At 38.8% G+C, this 25,587-nt stretch overlaps 1 protein-coding gene across 5 annotated transcripts in view; it reads left to right on the top strand.

The window, feature by feature from the left end:
* ptbp2b (polypyrimidine tract binding protein 2b) overlaps positions 1–21,480 on the top strand; it is a 37,435-nt gene extending 15,955 nt beyond the window's left edge. The window contains exons 3-15 of one of the 5 annotated variants that reach the window (XM_078408277.1): positions 145–217; positions 4,252–4,424; positions 6,159–6,302; positions 8,713–8,877; positions 8,960–9,070; positions 11,478–11,673; positions 12,838–12,918; positions 15,798–15,922; positions 17,623–17,656; positions 18,056–18,148; positions 18,230–18,446; positions 18,564–18,641; positions 20,162–21,480. In XM_078408277.1, the coding sequence (XP_078264403.1) occupies positions 145–217; positions 4,252–4,424; positions 6,159–6,302; positions 8,713–8,877; positions 8,960–9,070; positions 11,478–11,673; positions 12,838–12,918; positions 15,798–15,922; positions 17,623–17,656; positions 18,056–18,148; positions 18,230–18,446; positions 18,564–18,641; positions 20,162–20,294 (1,623 nt within the window). In that variant the 3' untranslated portion in view covers positions 20,295–21,480. The remainder of the gene's footprint in view (positions 1–144; positions 218–4,251; positions 4,425–6,158; positions 6,303–8,712; positions 8,878–8,959; positions 9,071–11,477; positions 11,674–12,837; positions 12,919–15,797; positions 15,923–17,622; positions 17,657–18,055; positions 18,149–18,229; positions 18,447–18,563; positions 18,642–20,161) is intronic. The other 4 variants (XM_078408278.1, XM_078408281.1, XM_078408279.1 and 1 more) reach the window with 4 other exon arrangements.
* Positions 21,481–25,587: the final 4,107 nt, after the last annotated feature.

The following is a 25,587-nucleotide window of genomic DNA, read 5'->3' on the forward strand; positions in this document are numbered from 1 at the left end:
ATTTATTTTAGTTCTGTTTGTGATCTTTGTTTTGGTTGAGGGCAATATTATAAAAGTATTTTAATCGATAAATTGTTTTGGAAAATATGTTCATGATAGAATTCAACATGGTAATGAAATTATAAATTTTGTATTTAAACACAGAGGGGATCTGACGAACTATCTGGCGCCATTCTCAGCAGCCCCAACTCTAATATGAGCACCGTGGTTGTTACTGGTAAGTTTTTTTTCATTTTAAGATAGTAATTCTTAACTCTCGTGTACTTCAATGTTACTGACTGTATTACTGACTTACAATTTGAGCCATTAGTATAAGGATGTGGTATAATTCAGAATGGCTGAAATGTGAGTATTTCTATTACATTTGTGGACATATTTGATGTGAGACAAAGGAGAATAATTGTAGATTTTTTTGTCTTCTCATAAAAATTTCTCGGAAATTATACGCCCCCCCCGTCCTTGGACACTTTAAACAATAGACTATAGGTGCAGTAGTAGGCCATTCGGCCCCTCGAGCCAGCACCACCATTCAATGTGATCATGGCTGATCATTCTCAATCAGTACCCCATTCCTGCCTTCTCCCCATACCCCCTGACTCCGCTATCCTTAAGAGCTCCATCTAGCACTCTCTTGAATGCATTCAGAGAACTGGCCTCCACTGCCTTCTGAGGCAGAGAATTCCACATTTCTTTTTTGTACTATGCATTTTTTTATACAAGAATAATTCCTGAACTTTTTCTTCAAATTTTCATACTTCTCTACTGCTGATATGATAGGTGGCCAGCTTGCTATTCCATTCAATGAGCCTCTAAAGATATAGAATAGCACTAATTGTGACTTTGGTGTTCTAAACCTGTACCACTACATAGGAGTAATGGAAGATTAAGTTTGTGTTCTGCTGCATTGACCACATAGGTCACCAAATTACCCCTGTCACAAGTGTCTCTAATTTTTCTGATTTATACTACACCCAAAATTACAGCTCCTACTTGTGTTTTCTGCCCTTTGCTATTTTAAACCCATATTTATTCGAGTTCTACATCGTGATGCCTAAATCGGTTATCCAGTAGTATTGGGAATTACATTTTTCAGAACATAGAAAACAGGTGCAGGTGGAGGCCATTTGGCCCTTCGAGCCAGCACCGCCATTCATTGTGATTATGGCTGATCATCCACAATTAGTAACCTGTGTCTGCCTTCTCCCCATATCCCTTGATTCAACTAGCCCCTAGAGCTCTATCTAACTCTTTTAAATTCATCCAGTGAATTGGCCTCCACTGCCTTCTGTGGCAGAGAATTCTACAAATTCACAACTCTCTGGGTAAAAAAGTTTCTTCTCACCTCAGTTTTAAATGGCCTCCTCTTTATTCTTAGACTGTGGCCCCTGGCTCTGGACTCCCCCAACATTGGGAACATTTTTTCTGGATCAAGCTTGCTTCTAAATTCCAGTGAATACAAACCCAGTCTTTCCAATCTTTCCTCATATGACAGTCCCACCATCCCGGGGATTAACCTCATGAACCTACGCTGCACTGCCTCAATAGCAAGGATGTCCTTCCTCAAATTAGGAGACCAAAACTGCACACAATACTCCAGATGTGGTCTCACCGGGGCCCTGTACAATTGCAGAAGGACCTCTTTACTCCTATACTCAAATCCTCTCATTATGGCCAACATGCCATTAGCTTTCTTCACTGCCTGCTGTACCTGCATGCTTACTTTCAGTGACTGGTGTACAAGGACACCCAGGTCTCGTTGCACTTCCCCCTTACCTAACCTGTGATCATTGAAATAATAATCTGCCTCCTTGTTTTTGCTGCCAAAGTGGATAACCTCACATTTATCCACATTATACTGCTTCTCCCTTGCATTTGCCCACTCACTCAACCTGTCCAAGTCATCCTGCAACCTCCTAACATCCTCTTTGCAGTTCACACTGCCACCCAGCTTTGTGTCATCTGCAAACTTGCTAATGTTACTTCTAATTCCATTATCCAAATCATTAATATATATTGTAAATAGTTGCGGCCCCAGCACCGAGCCTTGCGACACTCCACTCCCCACTGCCTGCCATTCTGAAAAGGACCCGTTTATTCCTCCTCTGTACAATGTACTCTAGTACATTGAGCCTTCAGTCTAATTCTGCAAAATAAGTATACCACTTTCAAGTTTGATGTAAAACTGAGGTCTTAATTCTAAACAAAGAAAACTATAAAAACAGGAGAGTTAGTTGTGGTTGATTTGGGAGATGGTCAACAGGCAGCGATTAGCGTTATGGAAAGAATAGAAAAATTACAAAACAGACACACCACGCAAAGTAACTTTTCAGTGCGTGATAGGGAGGGTAAAATTATTAAACCCAAGGAGATTGTCATGGAAAGCAGTAGACCTCAGAATGGGGAGAATTGTAGAACTTGGCAAAGGATAGTCCAAGTTAGACACTAGACTTGGCGACCGTTTCACCAAACACTTGAACTTGGTCCATCAAAGCGTACTAGATCTCCTGGTTGTTACCCATTTTAATTCCTCTTCCCATTCTGGCCTGGGCCACCTTCATTGCACAGTGAGACCACAGGCAAAGTGGAGGAACAGCACCTTATATTCCATTTGGGCAGCTAACAGCCCAATGTTATGAACATAAAACAATTCAACTTATAAGTAATTAAACCCCCCCACCCCCTTCTTTTCCCTCCCCTGTGCCCCACCTCAACTCTTGCCTGTTTCTCTCCTTCCCCTCCTCTTCCACCTGTCTTCCTTTCTCTCGCTTCCCAGTTTACAACTCTTTAATCCTTTTGTCTCACACCTTCTGTCTTTTCATCTCTGGCTATTGTCCAAAAATCTACCCCTAACCTGTACCCCTACAATTTGCAAGGCTTTTTTCTCCCCCCCCCCCCCCCCCCCAATCAATCTGAAGAAGGGTCCTGACCCAAACCGTATGTTGAAGATACTATTTTGCTTAAAATTGTGCTAATGCATCTGAACTTTATCATTTTTGTCAGGGAAATTTTGTCCCCCTTAATAGCATGTGTACCACCTTCTGTGTTCATTAATACTGCAAATTTGAAATGATTTGATTTGTTATTTCTATCCTTTTTTGAACAGTCTTCAAAGTGATGTACATGCATACCCTCAGCAAATTGCTTGTTGATTTCTAGATCACTGATTTGCCTGAGGCATAGTGGCTCCAAGGTTTGCTCTTGTTGAATCCTTTCATCTTGGAATGTCAATTAACCACTTCTTCCCTTGAGTTTTACATTTAATTCCTGATTTTATCGGTGGTTTACTTTTCCAAGAGTGCTAGTCTTCAATTTTGGAAACAAAATTGCCTGTTGTTGGTCCATCTGACCCAGCTGGAATCTTTGACATCAATGGACAAACAAATCTACTTGAAGGTTGCATTGTAATGTGGTTACCTGATTGATTGTTTCAATACTTTCTGCTAATAAGATTTAAACGATTTGAATAAGAAAACATATGTCATTAAGATTTGACATAGGCTGCAATGTTGCAGTTGAACAATAATTTTGGAAGGACTGCACAAATTGACACTTTGGCACTTTTATAGCCAAAAGTCTGTACTTATTTATCTTCTGTTTTGGAGTTTCATTTTCTATTACTTCATAATATTATAAATATTTTATTTTCACATTTACTACAATCTTTCCACTATTTTATCAATACTTTAAGAAAAATAAGCTGGAAAGGGTGGAGAGAAAGTTTATGGGGATGTTGCCAGGGCACGAGGGCCTGAGCTATAAGTAGACATTGGGCAGGCTAGGATTTTATTCCTTGGAGCATAGGAAGGAGGTTGAGGGGTGATCTTATAGAGGTGTATAAAATTGTGAGGGGAATAGATAGGATGAACGCACAGTCTTTTTCCCAGGATAAGGGAATCGATAATTAGAAAGTATAGGTTTAAAGTGAGGGGAAAGATTTAATAGGATCCTGTGGGGCAATCTTTTCCACGTGATGGGTGAATGGAGTGAGCTGCCAGAGGAAGTAGTTGGCACAGGTACAATAACATTTAAAATGCATTGGAGATGCATATATATATATATATATATATATATATATATATATATATATATATATATAAGAAAGGTTTAGAATGATATGGACCAGTATAGATCAGTTGGAGTACTTTTTATTTTCAGAATTATTAATGGAGAGACTAGACCATCATTATTTTCACATGCAAAAAAGATGTTTCAGTGTTGTTTATTAACTTAATGTGTATTAATGTTATTCAGCAAATGGGAATGACAGCAAGAAATTTAAAGTTGACGATAAGATGCTTGGTGCTCCATCCCGTGTTCTTCATATTAGGAAGCTACCCACGGAAGTGATGGAATCTGAGGTCATAGCCCTAGGCTTGCCATTTGGAAAAGTTACCAATATTTTGATGCTGAAGGGGAAAAATCAGGTGTGTGTGTACCTTCTAAAATGTTTTCGGCATGTGCTTAATTTAAATTATATGTAGCTAGCACAACAGTGACTGCTTTAATAATCTAGTAATACCTAGCTATTTCTAAGGTATATCATTTTCATAAAAGTTTTAAATAATTTAAATACAATGAAGTACATTCTTAATACACTAGAATTCTGATCATCTCACACCCTCAGGACTATTGTGCTATGTAAGATCTTTCAAACTATTTGGATGTTATTCTAATAATACCATTTCCCTTTTTTTTACACACATTACATATTAGTGTACATTTTTTCAGTGAACCCTGTGAGTTAGAGAGCGGTAAATGGGTCAAAGTGAATTTCATCTTGTATCTTTCAGTTTGTCAAAATAAACTGAAACATGCTATCACTTTGGACCCCGCCTCAAGGGTCCAAAAAATTCTGGTGTATACAGGAATACAGAGCTTTATTTGTCATTCGGTACCGAGGTACCGAACAAAATTACATTGCAGTCACACACAAAAAAAAAAAAAGAACACAAGACACATGACCCCAACACAAACATCCATCACAGTGACTCCAAACACCCCCTCACTGTGATGGAGGCAACAAAACTTCCACTCTCTTCCCCACGCCCACAGACAGGCAGCTCGTCCCCGACCGACCCGCACAGTCCCCGCAAGGGGATGGAAGTCCCCGCGGCCGAGCCGCACCGGGCGCTGGAAAGTCCCGCGGCCGAGCCGGGTGATTGAAGGACCCGCGGCCGAGCCGTACCGGGTGCTGAAACGTCCCGTGGCCGAGCCGGGCGATGGAAGGCCCCGCGGCCGTACCGTGCGCTGCTAAGTCCCGCGGCCGAGCCGCGCCGGGCGATGGAAGGTCCCGCGACCGAGCCGCGCTGGGCACTGAACCGTCCCGCGGCCGCGCCGGGCGATGTTAGGTCCCGCGGCCGAGCCGCACCAGCGATGTAAAGTCCCGCGGCCGAGCCGCGCCGGGCGATGGAAGGTCCCGCGGCCGAGCTGCACCTGGCGCTGAACCGTCCTGCGGCCGCGCCGGGCGATGTTAGGTCCCGCGGCCGAGCCGCACCAGCGGTGTAAAGTCCCGCGGCCGAGCCCCGCGGGCGATGGAAGGCCCGCGGCCGAGCCGCGCCCCGCGCCGTGAGGAAGAGACCTAAAAAGGAAAGGTTTCCCCCACCACCCCCCACACCCCCCCCCCCCCCCCCCCACACACATACACAGCCAAAAAACAAAAACAAAAACCATCCCAACACCGACACACAACAAAAAAAAAAGGAAAAAAAGACGAACAGACTGCCAGACTGGTGTGTTGATATTTAAACAATTGCAAAAAAACATGAAGGACTGCAAATCTTGAATTATAATTTACCTGTTCGAACTTCCTTGTTCCTTTGTGGTGAGTGAGTGTTTTAGAAGATTGTAGAATTTGCACCTGATCATTAATAAAAAGCGGTACAATTAGCTCCTGCGTAATTACTTTTTCCTTTAGCTCTCATTTCTTGACTCATGCGCAGACATGTGTGCAGCAGACACCAGAATGGAGCTGGTATCCGCGGTCACTTATTCATCGGAAAATGAATTAATTAAAGTTACAATTTATACTAATAATTGTAAATTTTAAATAACATATCAGGACTACACTGTTGTAAAATATGCTCAATTGTACAGTCAGAGCTTGAAAGCCTGTCTCAACACTTGCTCATCATTGCTAATGTTTCTTTATTATCTTCTAGGCTTTTTTGGAAATGGCTTCTGAAGAGGCAGCAGTCACCATGGTGAATTACTATATTGCTGTAACACCTCACCTTCGGAACCAACCTATCTACGTCCAGTATTCTAATCACAAAGAGTTGAAGACGGACAGTGCTTTAAACCAGGTTTGTTTTTCATTTTACTGTGAAGTTGCTGCATCTGTGCATTTTATGGTTTGATTTTATTTTTGGAAATTTAAGTTGAAAAAATGCCATGGATATGGCAGCACCTATGTTCTCAAATTTGCAAGTAAAGTGAATTCAAATACCTGAATACAGAGCTTGAAAAATGTATGACTCCATCCACAAGTTGTGTATGTCTTTGCAAAAACAAAAAATAAATAAAGTATGAATGTGAAATGCCAAATTTTAAGATTTTAGAAGAAAAGTCTGCATTAAACCTCTCCAAACTAGGATACAAATTTTATTTTGCTATTCTTGGCAGAAGTGTGAACTTTGGTTTTAGGTCAGTACTTTTACATAGAAGACATGCATAGATTATCATGTGTAGGAAAGAACTGCAGATGCTGGTTTAAACCGAAAATAGACACAAAATGCTGGAGTAACTCAGCGGGACAGGAAGCACCTCTGGAGAGAACGTCACCCATTCCTTCTTTCCAGAGATGCTGCCTGTCTCGCTGACGTACTCCAGCATTTTGTATATCTGTATAGATTATCATTTGATTTTTGTCAAAATCATTATTGTGTGTTTCAGTGTGAGTGGAGTTGTGTAGAGAGGAAAAGACTATATGATCTAGATCAGCTGGAGGGCACCGTGGGGCATAGCCATTTAGCAGATGTCAATCCGTTTGGAGGGGAAATGGTAAAGTACTTTAACACCAATTGGAATTTTAACACCGATGTCTTAAGGTCATACATGATAGGAGTAGATTCGGCCCATCAAGTCTACTCCGCCGTTCAATCGTGGCTGATCTATCTCTCCCTCCTAACCCCATTCTCCTGCCTTCTCCCTCCTAACCCCATTCTCCTGCCTTCTCCCCATAACCTCTGAAACCTGTACTAATCAAGAATCTATCTCTCTCTGCCTAAAATATCCACTGACTTGGCCTCCACAGCCTTCTGTGGCAAAGAATTTCACAGGTTCGCCACCCTCTGACTAAAGAGATTCCTCCTCATCTCCTTCCTAAAAGAACGTCCTTTAATTCTGAGGCTATGACCTCTAGTACTAGGCTCTCCCACTTGTGGAAACACCCTCTCCACATGCACTCTATCCAAGCCTTTCACTATTTGGTATGTTTTAATACTTCTAAACTCCAACGAGTACAGGTCCAGTGCCAATAAATGCTTATAGACAATAGACAATAGGTGCAGGAGTAGGCCATTCAGCCCTTCGAGCCAGCACCGCCATTCAATGCGATCATGGCTGATCACTCTCAATCAGTACCCCGTTCCTGCCTTCTCCCCATACCCCCTCACTCATTCTTAAGATCATCCTTGTAAACCTCCTCTGGACAAAGGCAAATCTGTTAATGATCTGTAAGGGAACTGTATATAAAAAAGATAGTAAATTTGTGTGAAAAGCTGAAACGCAGCATTGAGACCCATGAATTGATCTGTTCAAGATGTTCATGCTGCTGGCGGTGCAGTGGTTTGGAAAAGATCTGAGAAAGTAAACTCTGAACAATTTACTGGTTTGTAAATCATTGACAAGTATATACGTTGAAATAGCACAGAAAACGGGGAATATGTTATACTGGCTCATTTTCAATTCACTTGAAAGTACTCAAGGGAAATATAAAACCAGAAAGCAAAGAAATGCTGATATAAACGAAGACGAGGTCAAATAAATATGATTGTGCCATTGTGCATCAACCTGAGCAAGTGTTTATATATGATGTTATACAGATAAGTTTGGGCTGAAATTGTAGCACGTTGATTACATATTAGAAACTGGTGAAGGAACCACATTATTAATTTCCTTTTCCCTGTTGGTTTGACTGTATTTGTCATTTAATATTGTTGTTTATAATTGATCTCGAGAGACCTTATTCATTGTGCAAACTGTCGAATCTGTTTATGTCACTCTGCCTAAATCAAGTGACCCATCATGAATTGCCTTATGGTTTTGTTCTACCAATTGCAATATTGAGCTGATATTCAGAAGAAAGCTTTAATTCCAATCATGAATTGCTTTTGAAAAAACTAATTTAGGAATGATTATGTATCCTATTTTAAAGCTATTAAATTGCACTATCTGGTACGTTGAATAAAGACTATCAAAAGTTTAAATTATGTGCTTAAATTTGTGTGAAATATTTATGCAGTGCACTGCCACTTTTAAAACACAGAAACATGCACTCAATAATTTTAGATTTCCTTCTCTTTCTCTCCTTCCCTCCACTTTTCAAACAAAACCTGCCCCCAATTTGTCAAAGTAAAATCAAATTAACTCAAATGTTTCAAATAATGGAAACAAAAGAGACTGCAGATACTGATAACTGGAGCATTTTGAAAAAAGCTTTAACGTAAAATGATTCTAAGAAGTAAGCCATGATTTTTGTCTTATTGGTTACAGCGTGCTCAAGCAGTTCTTCAGGCTGTAACTGCTGTGCAAACTGTGAGTACACCCTTGACTGGAACTACAGCCAGTGAAAATGCAGTGACACCAGCTCAAAGCCCAGTACTCAGAGTGATTATTGACAACATGTACTATCCCGTCACACTGGATGTACTTTATCAGGTATGTTTGTATTTTACCTGGTATTTATATGGATTTTATTTAACTCAATGCTTGGATGCTAATTTGTATTCTCTCTTAAAAGATTTTTTCCAAGTTTGGGCCGGTACTGAAAATTATTACTTTTACAAAGAATAACCAATTCCAAGCCCTGCTGCAATACTCGGATCCTATGAATGCGCAACAAGCAAAACTGGTAAGAGGACACAGCCTAAGCTTTCCATTAGGCGTGCAATCACTCCTCTTCACTCCCACATTTGCAGAAAAGCATATTGTAGAAGGACGTGTGTTCCTGTGGTTTTGCTGGCTATTATCCTTAATTGGCAGCCTTACTTGGTCCGCTTCAGATAAGCCCTTTATAGATGTAGTATTTTTGCATTCTTATTCTTGAAGATCAAATGTTATACATTGCCATGTACAATTTCTATGAAACAAAAATACTGCTTATATTGCTAGAATTGTTTTTAAATCATCTTATTTTGGTTGGCTGTAACTTAATGATTTGTGACGTGTTAAAGTGCAAAATCACAGGGAATAATTGAACTGATGTTATTACAGAATCTTAATCATTAAGCTCAAAAAAATACTTGCCGCCAGTAGTTTACCCAAACTGTTTTTTATATATTTCTAGGCTTTATCTTTAAATAGCCTAAATGGTAGAACTTACTTAGCTTTCTACATTAACTATGAACTAATGCTTTGATAGACAATAACCCACACATTTACTCAATAATTTTGTGCTGTGCGTGTCATATATTTTTTCTATTACAGTAAGAAATTGAGTTTTTCATTTCTTGCTAGCATTAGCTTTGCAATAACGCATGGGAACATGTTGCATGGTACAATATGTTCCCATACATCATTGCAAGCTGATGTCAGTGAAAACCAAAATGCCTTGCTGTACAGTGGTAGATATTTAGAAAATTTACTTCTTATTCTGATAGTGGGAACAAGAGTGCAGATTTATAACAGTATGCATCAAAGCCACAAGACATCACTGCCTGATTTTCCAAATGCATTAGCGCAAAGTATTACCTCAAGAACTTTTGGTTTCCCCCTCTGGTTTTGAAAAACTAAAATGATGTTGAGGGAATATTTGAAATTATTAGTAATTCACATGAACTGTGATCTCTGCTGCACAGACTGCAACTTGGACGGACAGTTGTCCTGATACAGATTATTGCCAACTAATCATTATGAATTAAAGAAATCTTGGAATTTCACCAAGAATTGTGGAACATTTCTCATTGCATAGGATGGGAATCAGCAGTAATAAATCTGCATTCAAACCTTTTAAAAGATGTACTAGGTCATTGATTTGTGTATTTGGCTTGCTACCTTAGGCTATCTAAACGTTCTATAAAGTATGATGTAGCTAGATCAAAAATTGTACTACTATTGACCAGAAAAAAGGTTTAGATTGCTGGAAGATGGAGATGGCCCACTCAAGTGGACAAAGAAATGGCATGTAGAATTTAATCCCGAGAAATTAGGTTTGGGGAGTTGCAACAAGACAAAGGAATCCAGCAAATGCTATATTTGCATGGTGCAGTAAAGCAAACGGAGCTTGGAGTGTATGTTCACAGTTCTTTAAAATATAGCATATCAGATCAATAAGTGCTTTATTGCTTTAAAAATATGCATGATGCTTTCCTTTTATTAGCTGAAGGATAGAAATTGAGTTATTGTAGATGTGTATACAGCTCTTAACAGATCACAGTTTAAGTACTATGTGCAGTCCTATGCATCACAGCAAAGAACTGGAGAAGGTGAAGAGGAGATTAAGAAGAATGTTTCCTGAAGTGGAAAATTGTAACTGAGGAAAGATCGGATTAGCTACAGTTGATTTCACTTTAAAAAAAGTCATGGGTAGAGTTAACGAAAAAGGTTAAAATTGTGGGGACCTGGCTCGAGAAGATAGGAATGCCAGTTTGCTGATGATACAACATTGGGTGGCAGACTGAGATGCAAAGAGAATACAGAGAGACTTCACGGAGATGGGTGAAATTAAAGAATGAGGTCATGGTAGATGTTGGGATCCCACTGATGGGGCAGGAACATCAGAATAATGTAGACACAAAAAGCTGGAGTAACTCAGAATGATGTGTTGGATATGGAGGCTGGTGGGGGTCAAAGGTAAGGATCAGGGAACCCTATCCTTATTCCAACTAGGGGGAGGGAGAGCGAGAGAAGAACTGCATGACACTGAGGAGTCACAAGTGAGGGTTCCTTTCATAACATGAAGGGGAATGATGTTTATTGAAAAAATGTCCGTGAGTAGAAAGCCTCATCTTGGGAGTGGATGCAGCAGAGACTGAAAAGGCGAGGTGGGAGGAGTACAGATTATTATGTTCTTGGAATATCTTCACCTCATGTCACTCACTCTGAAAGTAATTAATTGTGAAATCTGAAGAATTCTGAAATATACCTTTTTTTCTCTCCATTTAATTGGAAAATTGTTCGTTTGTTTCTTAAAATCTACACTCTACACCAACTATTAGAAAATAATTGTATTCTTTCCGAATTAAATATTTCTGTCAAAAATATTTGCATGTTTCAGACCCTTCATTCTCTAATTTGCCCATCTTAATTAATCTTTCCAGGCTCTGGATGGCCAGAACATTTATAATGCTTGCTGTACCCTAAGGATTGATTTTTCAAAGTTGATCAATTTGAATGTTAAATACAACAATGATAAAAGCCGTGACTATACCCGTCCAGATCTTCCTTCAGGAGATGGTCAGCCAGCAATGGATCCTGCTATCGCTGCAGCATTTGCTAAGGAGAGCTCCCTTCTTGGTAAGATAATTGTGTTTTCCAGAATCTATTTTCCAGACTTAAGTTATTTATCTTAGACAGAAAAAGTTTTTGGTTAGCTTTTTAGCTTTACATATTCACATGTTTCACTGAAAGAATGAATAAGTTAGGTTATTTTGTGACAGCTTGGAGCTATAAATCTACAGGGGTTTTTAAAAATTTGGGTGTGATGCTGTCAGTCCATGTTTTTCTTATTTGGAGATATTGTGAAATTTGCCATGTATAATTTATCCTAAAACAAATTCAACAATCAAGAAAACTGAAAATACTTCGTCTTAACTTAAGAGATTCGGGTTATAAAGTCTAATTTCTCGCACGGTATATAGTTGTGATACCTTTGCTGTATATGAGTTGATTCAGGATTACAACTTCCTATTTCATCAGAAAAAATATATTTTAGCTTCCTCATTTTATTCCCACACAAATCATTCTAATACAGCTGGTTATTATTTCAGCATTTCTCTCAGAGCTGTGACCTCTACTTCCTAGATGGCCAAGGGCAAAGGTGCATGGGAACACTACAACTTGCATGTTCCCGTCCAAATCATACATACATCCTGACAGAGAGAACTGTGCGGTGGTACATTTGAGGTACTGAGTAAGGCCATCGCCCCTCTACACTCTCAGGCCTGATGCAGGGCCTCGATCCAATACATCGACAATCCCTTTGCCTCCACAGATGTTGCTCAACTCGCTGGGTTCCTCCAGCAGTTTGCTTTTGCTCCCTGAGAAACGTCTTCACCTGGAATGTATTGAATGTTTGGAATTTTCTACCTAAGTGAACTTTTGATCCTCGGTCGCTGAGTAATTTCAAGAAAGGGATCGATAGGTTTTTAGGTGTTAAGTGCGATTTTGGATTTTGGGTTTACTGTAGTATTGAGGTGCTGAAGGGAAAAGAAGCCATGATGTTATTAGATAGTGCAATTTTGCTAAAATTGTAAAGGTTATCAGAACCCCTACTGGGAAGTTCTACTTGGTAGTAAATGTAGGCACATGAAAATCAGGTTAATTTATACATGTTTGTGTTTACCCACACTTAAATATGAAGGAAGCCATAGCACTCATGGTGTAACGCTTCTCGTACTTAATCGTTATTTATAAGTAAAGCACATTAGCCAATAGTTTTTTTTGCCTTTCAATTGTTAGGTACTCCAGCAGGAATGATGTCTGGGCCATACAGTGGTGGGTCTGGGTTTCCATCTTCACTCAGCTTTACACAGTCTGCAGGTTAGAATTGCATTAGTATTGTTTAAATAAATTTATCCAGATATTTGAAAAATGCATTTCCCCCCCCCACAAATGCAGTAGATAGTTACAACTCATGTAATGATGAGCAGGGCCCCTGCTAATAAGCAAGTTCGGTATCTCGACTGAGCATGTGCAGGTCATAGGTTGCAAGGGCTAAGCATTCTCGCCAGCTGATCTGCTTGTATACAGACCTACGTTTCATCCGTATTATACAGTTTTGCTTCGTAGAGGTAAGAAAATACTTAAAAAAAAATATTAATTAGGTGTATTTATGGTTCATTTGTACTCCGGTAGAGTTGACACAAAATGCAGGAGTAACTTAGCGGGACAGGCAGCATCTCTGGAGAGAAGGAATGGTGTTTCAGGTCGAGATCCTACAGGAAGGGTCAGCCATTCCTTCTCTCCAAAGATGCTGCTTCTCCCACTGAGTTACTACCGCATTTTGTTTCTATCTTCGTGTAAACCAGCGTCTACAGCTCCTTATACGTTAAAAAATCCCCACGCTTGGTGCTTCATTGAGGGTTACAGAGCTCCCTCCCACCCCAGGCAATGTAATTTGTGCCGCCGGCCAGAGTAGACACGGGCGCTGCACAAACGCCCTCAATCCACACAAACCTCGCTCCTCTTCACCCGTGCGCCACTCCCGGGGATGGCGGTGCCAGCAGAGGCTGTGTTCTCTAGCGCTGGCTCCCTGTAGCCGGTTGTCGATCTTGCTCCCTCGATCACACCCCCGCTGCGCGATTCCGATTGCAACACCTGTAACCTGACGAAGTGGCACCCGACAGGCTCAATCCTCACAGCCAGCGCTGCCATGAGAGTGGTCCCCGGGGAAGGCGGGCATATACTTCCCAGACCTGTCGGGTAAGCTACACCTAATTAATATTTTTAAAGCAGTATTTTCTTACCTCTACGAAGCAAAACTGGAAAATACGAATGAAGCGCAGGTCTGCATACACGCAGTAGATCAGCCGGCGAGAATGTTTAGCCCTTGCGACCTATGACCTGCGCATGCTCAGTCGAGATACCGAACTCACTTATTACAGTTAATGTATGACCTGCATGTAAGTTGTTGAGTTTGCATTTGGGTCATCAGCTTTAAGCTGCTGATGATGCAAAGCTAGTTGAAAATAAGTAGTGAGAGGTAAAGAGTCAGCAAAGGGATATAGACAAAAGCTGAGAAAGCAAGAAAGTGGCAGACGAGCATTAAGTTGGAAAATGGGTTTGTGCAGTTTTAATGGGTAGAATGTTGCAAGTTTAATATGTCGGACATGAGGATTTAGCTGTGCTGTTTCTATGATGCAGAAAAGAAACATTCGGGTACGTCAAATAATCGGAGGGCTACACATTGTTTGCCTTGCATTGGAGGACGTTTGGAGTACTAAAAAGCAAGGAAGTCTTGCTGAGATTCCCTAGGCTTTGGTGAGACTACATTTAAATGCAATCGTCAATTGAGAACCTTATGTCCTGGTGACGAGTCAACAACTTTTCTCTCCATGTCAGCAAGATAGAGGAGATAATGATCGACTTCAGGAAGCGGAGCTGTAAACATACCTCGGTTTGCATTGACGGTGCCGAAGTAGAGGTGGTTGAAAACTTCAAATTCCTAGGAGTAAATAATCACCAACAACTTCTCCTGGACCACCCATAGTGAAGCAACGACCAAGAAAGCACATCACGCGGCCTGTACTTGCTCAGTAAGCTTAGGAAGTTCGGCATATACCCAACCATCATCACCAACTTCTACAGGTGTGCCGTAGAAAGCATTTTATTGGGATGCATCACAGCTTGGTTTGGGAACAGCTCCAAACAAGACCCCAAGAAATTGCAGCAAATTGTGGATGTTCCCCAGACCCATCATGCAAACCAACCTCCCTTCCATTGCTTCCATTTAAACCTCACACTGCCTTGGCAAGGCCAGCAGCATAATCACGGATGAGTCGCACCCTGGCCACTCCCTCTTCTCCCCTCTCCCATCGGGCAAAAGGTACAGAAGTGAGAAAACACACACCTCCAGATTCAGGGACAGTTTCTTCCCAGCTGTTATCAGGCAACTGAATCATCCCACCGCAACTAGAGATCAGTCGTGAACTACTATCTGCCTCATTGGTGACCCCCGGACTCTCTTTGATCTGGTTTTACCTTGCATTAAACGTTATTCCCTCATGTAGCTACACTGAATGTCTCGATTGTAATCATATATTGTCTTTCCGCTAACTGGTTAGTGCGCAACAAAAGCTTTTCACTGTACCATACACTGAACTGAACAGTTTGGTGTCTCGCCAAGGAAGGGTGTATTTGACTTGCTGTCTGCAGTGTAGGTTAATTCCTAGGGTAGAGGCTCTAGTTAAAAGATAGAGGAACATTAGCTAATACTCTGGTATTTAGAAGAATGAAAATTGAGACAGAATTTTGGGCAAGATTGCTGATATAGATTTGTATTACCGGCTTGGGTGGATTAAGGTTGAGGTTTAATTTCCTCTTCTTGACTAAAATACTTATTAAGGAGATAACATTCCATTAGTATCTCCAATCCCATCTGAGCACCTTTATTTACCAAGGAATCTTATGAGATCATTTACCTATTAGACACTTGAGAGGTAAAACCAACCCTATTTTTATCTAGCATCCTCAAGGTACCACATTTATTAGCGATACTTGATAATTTTACATTGGCTTAATGTGTGGTTCATCAAACATGTGGATACCATTGAATCAATTTATAATTTCTCAGTCAAAGCAGAGTGCCTTTTGAGAATACCTGTTGTTAAATAGAGTAGTTCCTTCCAGATGTTATTATAATTGTGGTCAACACAAAATTGATATTAGTTTATTTTTAAATAGTTGCTTTTCTCTTGCAGCTGTTCCAGGATCGCTGAGCCCATTGGCTATGCCTGGTGCTGCAGCAGCTGTCGGCCGAGTGGCAATGTCTGGAATTGCTTCTGCCAACCACAGTGTCCTTCTGGTTAGCAATCTGAACGATGAGGTAGCTTGTTTCTTACAGATTTTGTTCTTTGCACTTTGTCCATAGTAATTTGTTTTCATTCATTGGTCTAATATCTGTTTGTTCAATTCATTCATTGTCTTGTTGCTATTTGCTGGGTCCACGTGTAGATCACAACAAACAGTGAAGATTGTCTGTTGTGCCAGTTTTTGCAGTTGAAATACCACGTACCAGTGGTATCTGCTGGATACAAATGGAAGGATAAGCTTGGAATAGAGGGAGTGCAGTGATGAGAAGAAATTAAACATTTGTGTTTCGATAAATGAGAAGTGATCTTATTGCTACATACAAAAATTCTTAAAGGCAGATGGGGAATTGACGCTCTACCTGACTAAGGGGGTAACGGTTAAGAAGCTTAAGGTGGACAAAAAATGCTGGAGACCCTTCTTCAGACTGATTAAGAAGCTTAGTCAGGTTAGAATCTTTCCAAAGTATGCACAAGTCCAGGAGAGTGGACATTAAATAGTGCAGTAACTAATCTTTAGTAAAAAAGGAAAAAAGAAATCTCACCTACTATGAGACGAAATATTTGAGGTGTTAGTATAAATTTATTTTAACGAGAAAGCAAGTAAAATGGGGAAGAAGGAATGGCAGGATGCTTTGGAATGAAATGATGTAAGCTAGAAGGAGATTGTTGAGCCATAAACAAGGGAATCAATCTGTTAAGTCAGTTGACCTGTTTCTCAATGTAAAATTTGATGTCTTGTTGAACTTTGGTGTGCTTGCATATGTTTGTCATCCAATCTTGTTTCATATAAACTTTGCTTTCATGCCTTTTCTTAAAAGGTTCTCCAAAGAATTTGAGATTCCAGTTTTCAGTGCATTTTTCCTTTACAAACCTTGTATTTATGCAGAAACCTAGTTCTTTGGTTATATCCTCAAATGATATAGTTGTATTCTATTTTCATTTTGGCTTTAGCAAAAGCTGGTATGAAATGTGGCTTGATTCTGAGCACGACACAGGAGAAGTTGTCCATGGCCTGTTTTCATTTCTAAAATTCAAACTAACATATAGATTTTAATGCAGAAAAATAATTTGTGATTTTATTTTGAGCTACATGTCTGCAGGCGTAATGTTTAAGTGCCTTTTAAATATTTCTTTGCCTTCATTTCATACCTAGCCATGATTATGCAGTTCTAAATTCATTTTTTGCATGATTTGTTTTTACTTTCTCATGTAATATGAAATATTGTAATTCTTTGATTATAAATGTACTTTACCCATGTTTATTTTTGTCTTGGGTGACTACATTCAACACTATTTTCTTGTAAAGTACATGAGCCTGCCATTTTCTGACCAAATCCTGCATTTCCTATGTACTGACCTGTATATATTTATTTTTGTTTTGTTCCCTAATTCCTTGTTTTCTTCTGCATTGCTCCACCCCTACCCATCCCATCCCTTTATCTTACCCTGTGTGTTTCATGATTCCCCAACCCTTCCCAATACCAACCCTCTATCTGCTCCTTCCCTGCTTCATTCCTTGTGTTCATGCTTCTGTGCTTGAACAAAATGTTCCTCGGACCAACTTGCCCCAATTAACTGCCTTGAACCATGATCCATGACCACCTCACCATTCTACGGAAACCACCCTTCGTTATGGATGATCTGTTCATCTCCGCTCTTCCTCGATTCTTCTCTCTTCCTGTCTTACGCTGCTTGCTCTTCTCTCCTTCTAAAGATGGTTTCGCCCCAAAGTCTGTTTACCCTCTTCGGTATGTTATCGTTAGCACTATACTTTTATTATTGATTTTAAATTTTTCACCTTAATTCTCGTTTGTAGCTAGCATTTCAGCTTATTAAATAAATAGATAATCTGCTACTTTTTCTTTTGCTGTAATTCTTTCGATAGATGCTATTTTATTTATCGTAATGCATGCTGTGAATTATTTTGCATGTTCTTTAATTTAGTATCACTTCACGTTAGCTTTGAGGGATTTTACCAGGATTTTTCTCTTCAGATAATCACTGCTAAATCTTGATTTGTTGTACTCATTTTGGATGTCAAATTCGTTCACATTGATGTCTGATCTGAATGTTTCATCAATCTGTTTGACATTTTGTCAAATTATGTGCATAACTTTTATTTCTCTTCACTTTTCCACTCTGCAAAGGTGTTTATGGTGATGTGCAGCGTGTGAAGATTTTGTACAATAAAAAAGACAGTGCTCTGGTGCAAATGGCTGATGTTAACCAGGCACAGCTGGGTAAGAGTTCATTTGCATTTGACTGCAGTCTTTTTGTCCCTTTGTTTTAAATGGACTATAAACTGACTTTTTATTTGTTAGCCATGAGCCATTTGAACGGGCAGAAAATGTATGGAAAGATTATTCGTGTTACACTGTCCAAACACCAGACAGTGCAGTTACCTCGTGAAGGCCTGGATGACCAGGGATTGACAAAAGATTTCACCAATTCTCCACTCCATCGTTTCAAAAAACCTGGTTCAAAGAATTTCCAGAATATATTTCCTCCCTCTGCAACTCTTCATCTTTCTAATATTCCGTAAGTAATTTACATGTGTAATGAATGTAGCAAATAGCCTCTATAATTCACAAATTGAGCCTGAACTGTTTTTGGCAGGACAATTTTATTAATTCTGTCTTGATTGCATTTTCACAGACCTTCTATTATTGAAGAAGATCTCAAGACACTTTTTATAAACACTGGAGGCAATGTGAGAGGTTTCAAGTTTTTCCAGTAAGTATTTTTAACAATGGAATTGGTATATACATACTTTCCTCAGTCAACATTTTCTTCCAGTTTTTGATATATGTTTTTCTTCCATTTACATGCATTCTCTGCTAAATGAGTGAAAGTATATTTAGTTTGGAAACTGCAATTATTATAATCCTAAGTTTTTAAATGATGTCTAAAGTTAAATTCTGAAATTACAACCCAAAACAAATTGTTGTCAATACTTTAGAAAGTTTTACTTACTTTAAAATTGCACTAGGTTTAAAGGTTACGGCCGCCAAGTTTCATTTCCATTTATTTTTGTATAGATCTATTTTTGTATAGATCGATAACGTTTAATTGAAATCACATTAGCAAAATATATTTAATTCCAACTGAATGATGAGGCATAACTTTTAAAATAAAACTTAAGCTGTATTCTATTTGAGAACATGGCACAGTGCAACACGGGATTGCTTTTTGGCTGAATACGAAGCCATTCCAATTCCGTTTGCATGCACATGGTCTCTATTCCTCTAAAAAGTAACCAAGAAGTTTGATGATCCCTCTTGTTTCAGCGCCCACTCTGGGGAAAAGACAGGATCGCCTTACCTATGCCCCATGATTTTTAATATACCTGTAAGGTCACCCCTTGGTCACCTACGTTCCAGAGAAAAGATCAAAGCCAATCCAATATCCTTTATAACTCAATCTCCATTCCCGGTGACCTCATAAATCTGTTTCGCACCCTTTCCATTTTAATGACATTCTTCCTATAGCAGGTTGACCAGAACTGTACCTAGTCCTCAAATTGTAGCCCTACAAATATATAGCTGTAGCATGACGTCAAAACTCCTGTACTCAATCTCCCCTACTAAACGAAGGCGGGCATGTAAAATGCCTTCTTCACTGCGCTATATACCAGTGTCGCCACCTTCATGGGACTATATACCTGTACCCTTAAGTGTCTCTTGGCAAAATTCTGGGACTTCACAGGCGAGCAGAGAAAAGTAAGAGCGAAAAGGTTAATATTGCCCAGAATGAGCATTTCAGTGGGGAGGAGAGTTTGTTTCTTTGGAGTGTAGGAAGTTATGAGGAGCTTGGATACGGTAAATAGAACACTTTCCCTAAAGCAGAGATCTTGAAAACTAGAAGACATGGGATTAAGCAGTTTAGAGGGATCAAAGAAATACTTTTTTCACCTCGAGGGTGGTTTGAATCAGGAACATTGCCTGCAAGGACAGTGGAGATAGATACCCTCAACTTTTAAGTATCATCTGAGATGAGCACTTAAATCCCAAGACACAAAAGTCGTTGGACTGTGCTGGTATAAATGAAATTATTATAAATGCATATTTGATTGTGGCATGAACTTGATTTGCTGAAGGGCCCGTTTCAGTGATACATGGCTCTGATTAAATTGCCTGGTTTTATGAACTTTAAATGAGAATAGATTTATCGTGAATTAAAAGTGAATATTATTTCTCAGGCAGGTCATACCTGTTATAATAAGCTATTTCCCTAATTCCATATTTTTGTTCCAGAAGAGATCACAAGATGGCATTGCTGCAAATGTGTTCTGTAGAGGAAGCCATCCAGGCACTGATTGATCTACACAACTATGATCTTGGAGAAAACCACCATCTGAGAGTTTCCTTTTCCAAATCAACCATCTGAGAATGGCCAGAGAGTTGAATGAATTGGTTTTGATTGTGGTTATAGACTTATTTCAAGGAGTTGGGACCAGAGTTTAACAATTCCAGCTGTTGTCATTCCTTCGTATATACATTTGTGATACTAAAATTGGAGGATGAACACTCATTAGAAGGAGCAGAGGAAATTTATTCAGCTGCTAATTGGGATGAAAATTAAAACATTCTTTATGTTGAAGCTTTATAGAGATCTCATTCATTTTTACTTTGGGGAGATTTGAATAATCTCTATTTTTCTTTAGTAGAGAAAGTCTGAAGAGAAATGTGCCTTACCTTTAAAAGTTGAAAAACTTCTATTAATACAATTGAATATACTATGGAAGTAACGCTGGGGCCTTCTTTTAGGCATATGGTTGGAGAACTTCAGTAATAGTGAGAGTATTGTGTAAATGTTAGCACTAAGTTACAGTTTTGCTCGTTGCTGATTATACATTTTGTAGATGTTTGAAGTTGACATTGCAAATTGCTTATGCGCATTTATATTATCATCTTTTAGTTTGTAATTAAGGACTGAAAATGGCTATGGACTTTTGAGCATGTGCAGTCAAGTTTAGTTCATGAAATTGATGCATGCTATAGAAAGGCAGAAGAGAAATGCTTCAAAGGGAGCAAGAAGAATAGTTTTGTGGCTGTTTTCTAGAATGGGCAACCAGGTGGGACCAAAGTTTATGTGCCTTTAGTCTTAATTTACCTTGCATTGTAATATTCAGTTTTAATAAATCTCTTCAAGGAATTTTGTATTTGAATGGAGACAGGCTTTATAAACAGTTCTGTTTCCTCAAAATAGAGGAATTGTATGAGTAGAGTTCATCACTTGAAGAGAAGTCCAACAATTGCAGTTGTCAAATTTAAGTAGTTTACTGGCCAGGAATGTTTTAGATCTATGTATTAGCATTCATATACATAGACTCTCTGGACTATGTAGCAAAAAAGTCATATATATTTTCTATATTAGTTATGTTTTTACATCTTGATCTGTAGCTATGTAAATCAGTATAGTTTGAAAGAGGCACAATTAAAGTTAATTTTCTAACAAAATTGGGATGTTTGATGTTGACTTCAATTTTCTTTCCCTGTGTACTCTGTTTGCTTGCTTGTAGCATGCCTAATAAATACTTCTGTAGCTCTATCCACTTCTTCTGTCTTTCTGTACTGCTTTTCCTCACTTCCCTTGTTTGTCTTCACCTCATTAAGCTTCTGACTTCATAGTTAATACTCTTAATAGATTGGGAATGTTTGATACTCCCTGCTGTAACTTAACAATTGTTCACTTGGAATGCAAACTGGCTTCCTCTTGCCAAATGGCATTCAAAACCTGGTGCAAACAGTTTTAATAAGGAATCTCATAATTAAGTATCGATGTGAAATTTTTTGACAAATTGATAATTTTTTTACTGAAATAAATCTCCTTATGAAGTTTCCCTATGTTAAAAAAACATTAACTGGGTTTTGGTAAATACTAACTGGCCTCAAACTTTCAGTTATTTTTGTAACTGCTGATACTTCATTATTAAAGAGATAAAATAGTTATGAAGATTTATAATGCAAATTTTCGAACTTTCGCGATTTAACATGTAATTGGCTGCACTTCACCAGGAATGGGGAAAATTCATGTTTGTTCAAAAGTAATGTGGGTTCACATCTATTTAATTTAATACATGTAATTAGCGCCTATTCAATAATTAGTTACATACTAAAAGTCTGGAGATATTTCCACTGACATTGAATTCCACATGAAATATAGGTGTTCTAGATTTTAAATAAAAATCTCTAATTTTACATTTTTTGTATTATTTAAAATTGATTATTGTACTTTTTGCATTAAGGACTATGTCATTTGATTGGGATGAGTTTAGATTTTTCCAGAATAAAAACCTAAATATTTGCAGGTAAGTTTCCTTTAAGAAAATAGTTAGCTTCTGTTGAGCTATTTGTATTTTTGCAATTCATAATTTGTCCTTTAAAATAGCTGCAGGCTTTTATTATGAAACATTAATATTAATGTGAACATTTATCCAAAAACCACGGCAGCATTTGCCTTTGTACCTAATGACAAATAAATTAATAGATACAGAAATCTGACACAGTGAAAGCTGGTGACTTTCATATTCTCTCTTGAAAATCAATTAAAAATAAAACAGTATTCAGAATATTATTTGAGAGATTATTTGGCAGGCATTTTTATGTCTATAGAAGATGCAGGTTCACTGAAACTGAATTGGTACTGAATAAATATAATCAGCACTTGAAGGATATCAGTCAATTATAGTGTGCCAAAACCTGATTTTTACCCTTAATTATTTGCCCACAGTGAAAATAGTTGGGGTTCATTAATTTAGTCAAAGTAGGCAGTAACCTAAACTATCCATGTACATTCTGCGAGGAAAAAAACTTAAATGTATTAAATTAGTTCTCCCATTCTCACTAACATTTGGATGTTGATTCAACCAAATAAGGGCTGGCACACTGAATTCCGAATTTCACATGACCAAATGTATATTTATACTAAAAGTATTTGGACTCACAATTGAACTTTGTTTTCAGCTTGTAAATGCCACTTTATATGCTTTCTTCTGGCTTATCATTTATTTGTATAAGTCAAGTTTGCAAAATGCCCATTTTTTCCAAGCCAATTTACTTGATCCAGCATGGATCTGGCATAAAAACCTTTCTTACTTGATGACATACCCAAATTAAAAACAAATTGGGTGTGAACCTATATCAGAACCCTCAGATTTCACTAATTTTTACTGAAGCTTTATTTGCCATCACTTCAATTTGGTTTTGAAATAATAACATGGTATGTGTAAGATTGTTCGATAAAGTTGAGCCATTTATTCTATATCAGGTTAAATTTGTTTGTTAATTATATAACCTGATGAATAAAACCTTGTAATGCGCATTTCTGATTAAATTGCCATACGTTCTGAAAGCTTTTCCATGTATTATAAGCTGAACTTAAAGTTAACGTGACAAGAGATCTTATTTTGGCAAACATCCTTCAAATTGAAACAATGCATTTCCTTGTGAAATTCAATTTTATCATCACATTTAATGCCTCATTTGTGAGTAATCATCTTAATTTCATGTCCTCTTGCTGTTCTATTTCATCTATAAATGCAGTCTTCAAAATCTTGCCTATTTCTCATTTCCAACTGTTTCGCTACTCACTAATTCTGTTCTTAATGATTGTGCTACCAAGAGAATTTATAACAATATGCTGAAAATTTCCCTATGGAAGATCGAATGTACGGTAAGTGAAATCTAAGAGCAGCAGAAGAAAACACCATATTTTTGTAGAGAATATTTTCTTTAATATTCAATTACATACTCTTGAATGGAAAATTATTCAGGGGACTGTGTCGAGTTTGATTTGTGACTCACAATTTTAAGTTGAAGCTATTGCTTTCTCATTGGCTTTAGTGTACAATTTCCTGACATATCCAATTGTCACAATGAATTTTTATTCACTTTGCATGCATTCCTAGAATTGTTCATTCCACCATCCCTCCTCCTATCTCAGGAGCTTTAGTTTAGTTTGGAGATACATTGCGGAAACTGACGCTTCAGCCCACCGAGTCTGCACTGACCAGCGATTCCCGAACACAACTAGGGAGAATTCACAATTTTACTGAAGCTAATTAACCTACTAACCTGTTCATCTTTGGAATGTGGGAGGAAACCAGAGATCCAAGAGAAAACCTGCGCAGGTCATGGAGAGAACATACAACCTACGTACAGACAAGCACCCGCAGTCAGGATCAAAGCCGGGTCTCTGCCACTCCAAGGCAGTATCTGTACCGCTACGCCATTGTGCTGCCCAATTTTTTATTAGTAATTCCAGTGAAAGGAAATGTAAAATTTTCTAGCTTTTATGAGAAAATATTTTGATTACATTAAAAATTTACAAAGAAAATTACTCCTGCTATTTCACAGATATAATTTCTGATAAATTAGTATCTGAGCGTTACTCTAGATCTAGCAGAAATACAATTCTAGGCTACTTGGTTGACTCAGACAACTACATTCAAGCATTCTAGCTCATGGTGGCATTTTTTCCTGGGGTGATTTCAATCTTTCACTATTGTCAGCTTTTTCCAACTGCGTTTTGTCGTTATTTTTACATTATATTTAGTATGCAGGTGTGGTTGGCTTGTCATTTTTCTGCCCATCCCCAATTCTCTTCAGCGGGTGATGATGAGCCTTCACCTTAAATGGAAGCAGAAGTAGGCTATTTGATCCTTTTGTGTCTGCTCTGCCATTCAGTAAGACCTTTTACCTCTATGCCACCTTATGCACTCATCCCATACCCCTGGATCGTCTTTAAGTAAATGCAGCAACAAAGCTTCCATAGCTCTTTCAGGTAGTGAATTACAAAGATTTACAGGTGAAGTTTCTTCACAGCTCTGTCCAGAATAGCCCATATGGAAAATAATCTTGTAATAATAATAATAATTTTATTTGTCATATGTAGGTTGGCACAGGGTCAACGATACAATTAAATGTATTTGACAAGACAACAGGTCATCTCAGCAGTAATATTCCAAGGATAAATAAGATAAAAATGACATTAGTAAGGTAAAAAGACATTATTAAAATAATAATCATATATGATGTGAAATGTGTTTATGAGTTCAGAAGCCTGATGGTAGAAACTGTTCTTAAGTCTGGTGGTACGCACAGCCATACTCCTGTATCGTCTGCCTAACGGTAACAAGGAGAACAGCCTGCATGCTGGGTGGCTGGTCCTTGATGATGCTGCGTGCCTTCCGCAGGCACCGCCGGTAGAAAATGTCCTGAATGGCCGGGAGACAGTTGCCAGTGATGTGCTGTGCCATCTTCACCACTCTCTGTAGTGATTTGTGGCTATGGGCAGAACAGTTCCCGTGCCAGACTGTAATGCAGCCCGTCAGCAGGCTCTCGATGGTGCATCTGTAGAAGTTTGTGAGGATGCTGGCGTTCATGCCAAACTTCCTCAGTCTTCTCAGGAAAAAGAGCCGCTGGTGGGCCTTCTTTGTTATTGTGTCCGTGTGCAGTGTCCAAGAAAGGTCCTCAGTGATGTGCACACCGAGGAACTTAAAGCTGCTTACCCTTTCAACCTCAGCATCACCGTGTCACAAACCTGTCATCCCAGGAATCAATCTGGTGAACCTTAGCTGTGCTTCTTTGTAAGTATATTCTTCCTTCAGACTTCCTTGGACATCCTTGCAACATTTTCAATTATCAAGTCTCACCAGAACCTATTTGCATCTCTGTAG

Source organism: Rhinoraja longicauda, chromosome 11 (assembly GCF_053455715.1).
Source record: "Rhinoraja longicauda isolate Sanriku21f chromosome 11, sRhiLon1.1, whole genome shotgun sequence".
Taxonomy (NCBI): domain Eukaryota; kingdom Metazoa; phylum Chordata; class Chondrichthyes; order Rajiformes; family Arhynchobatidae; genus Rhinoraja; species Rhinoraja longicauda.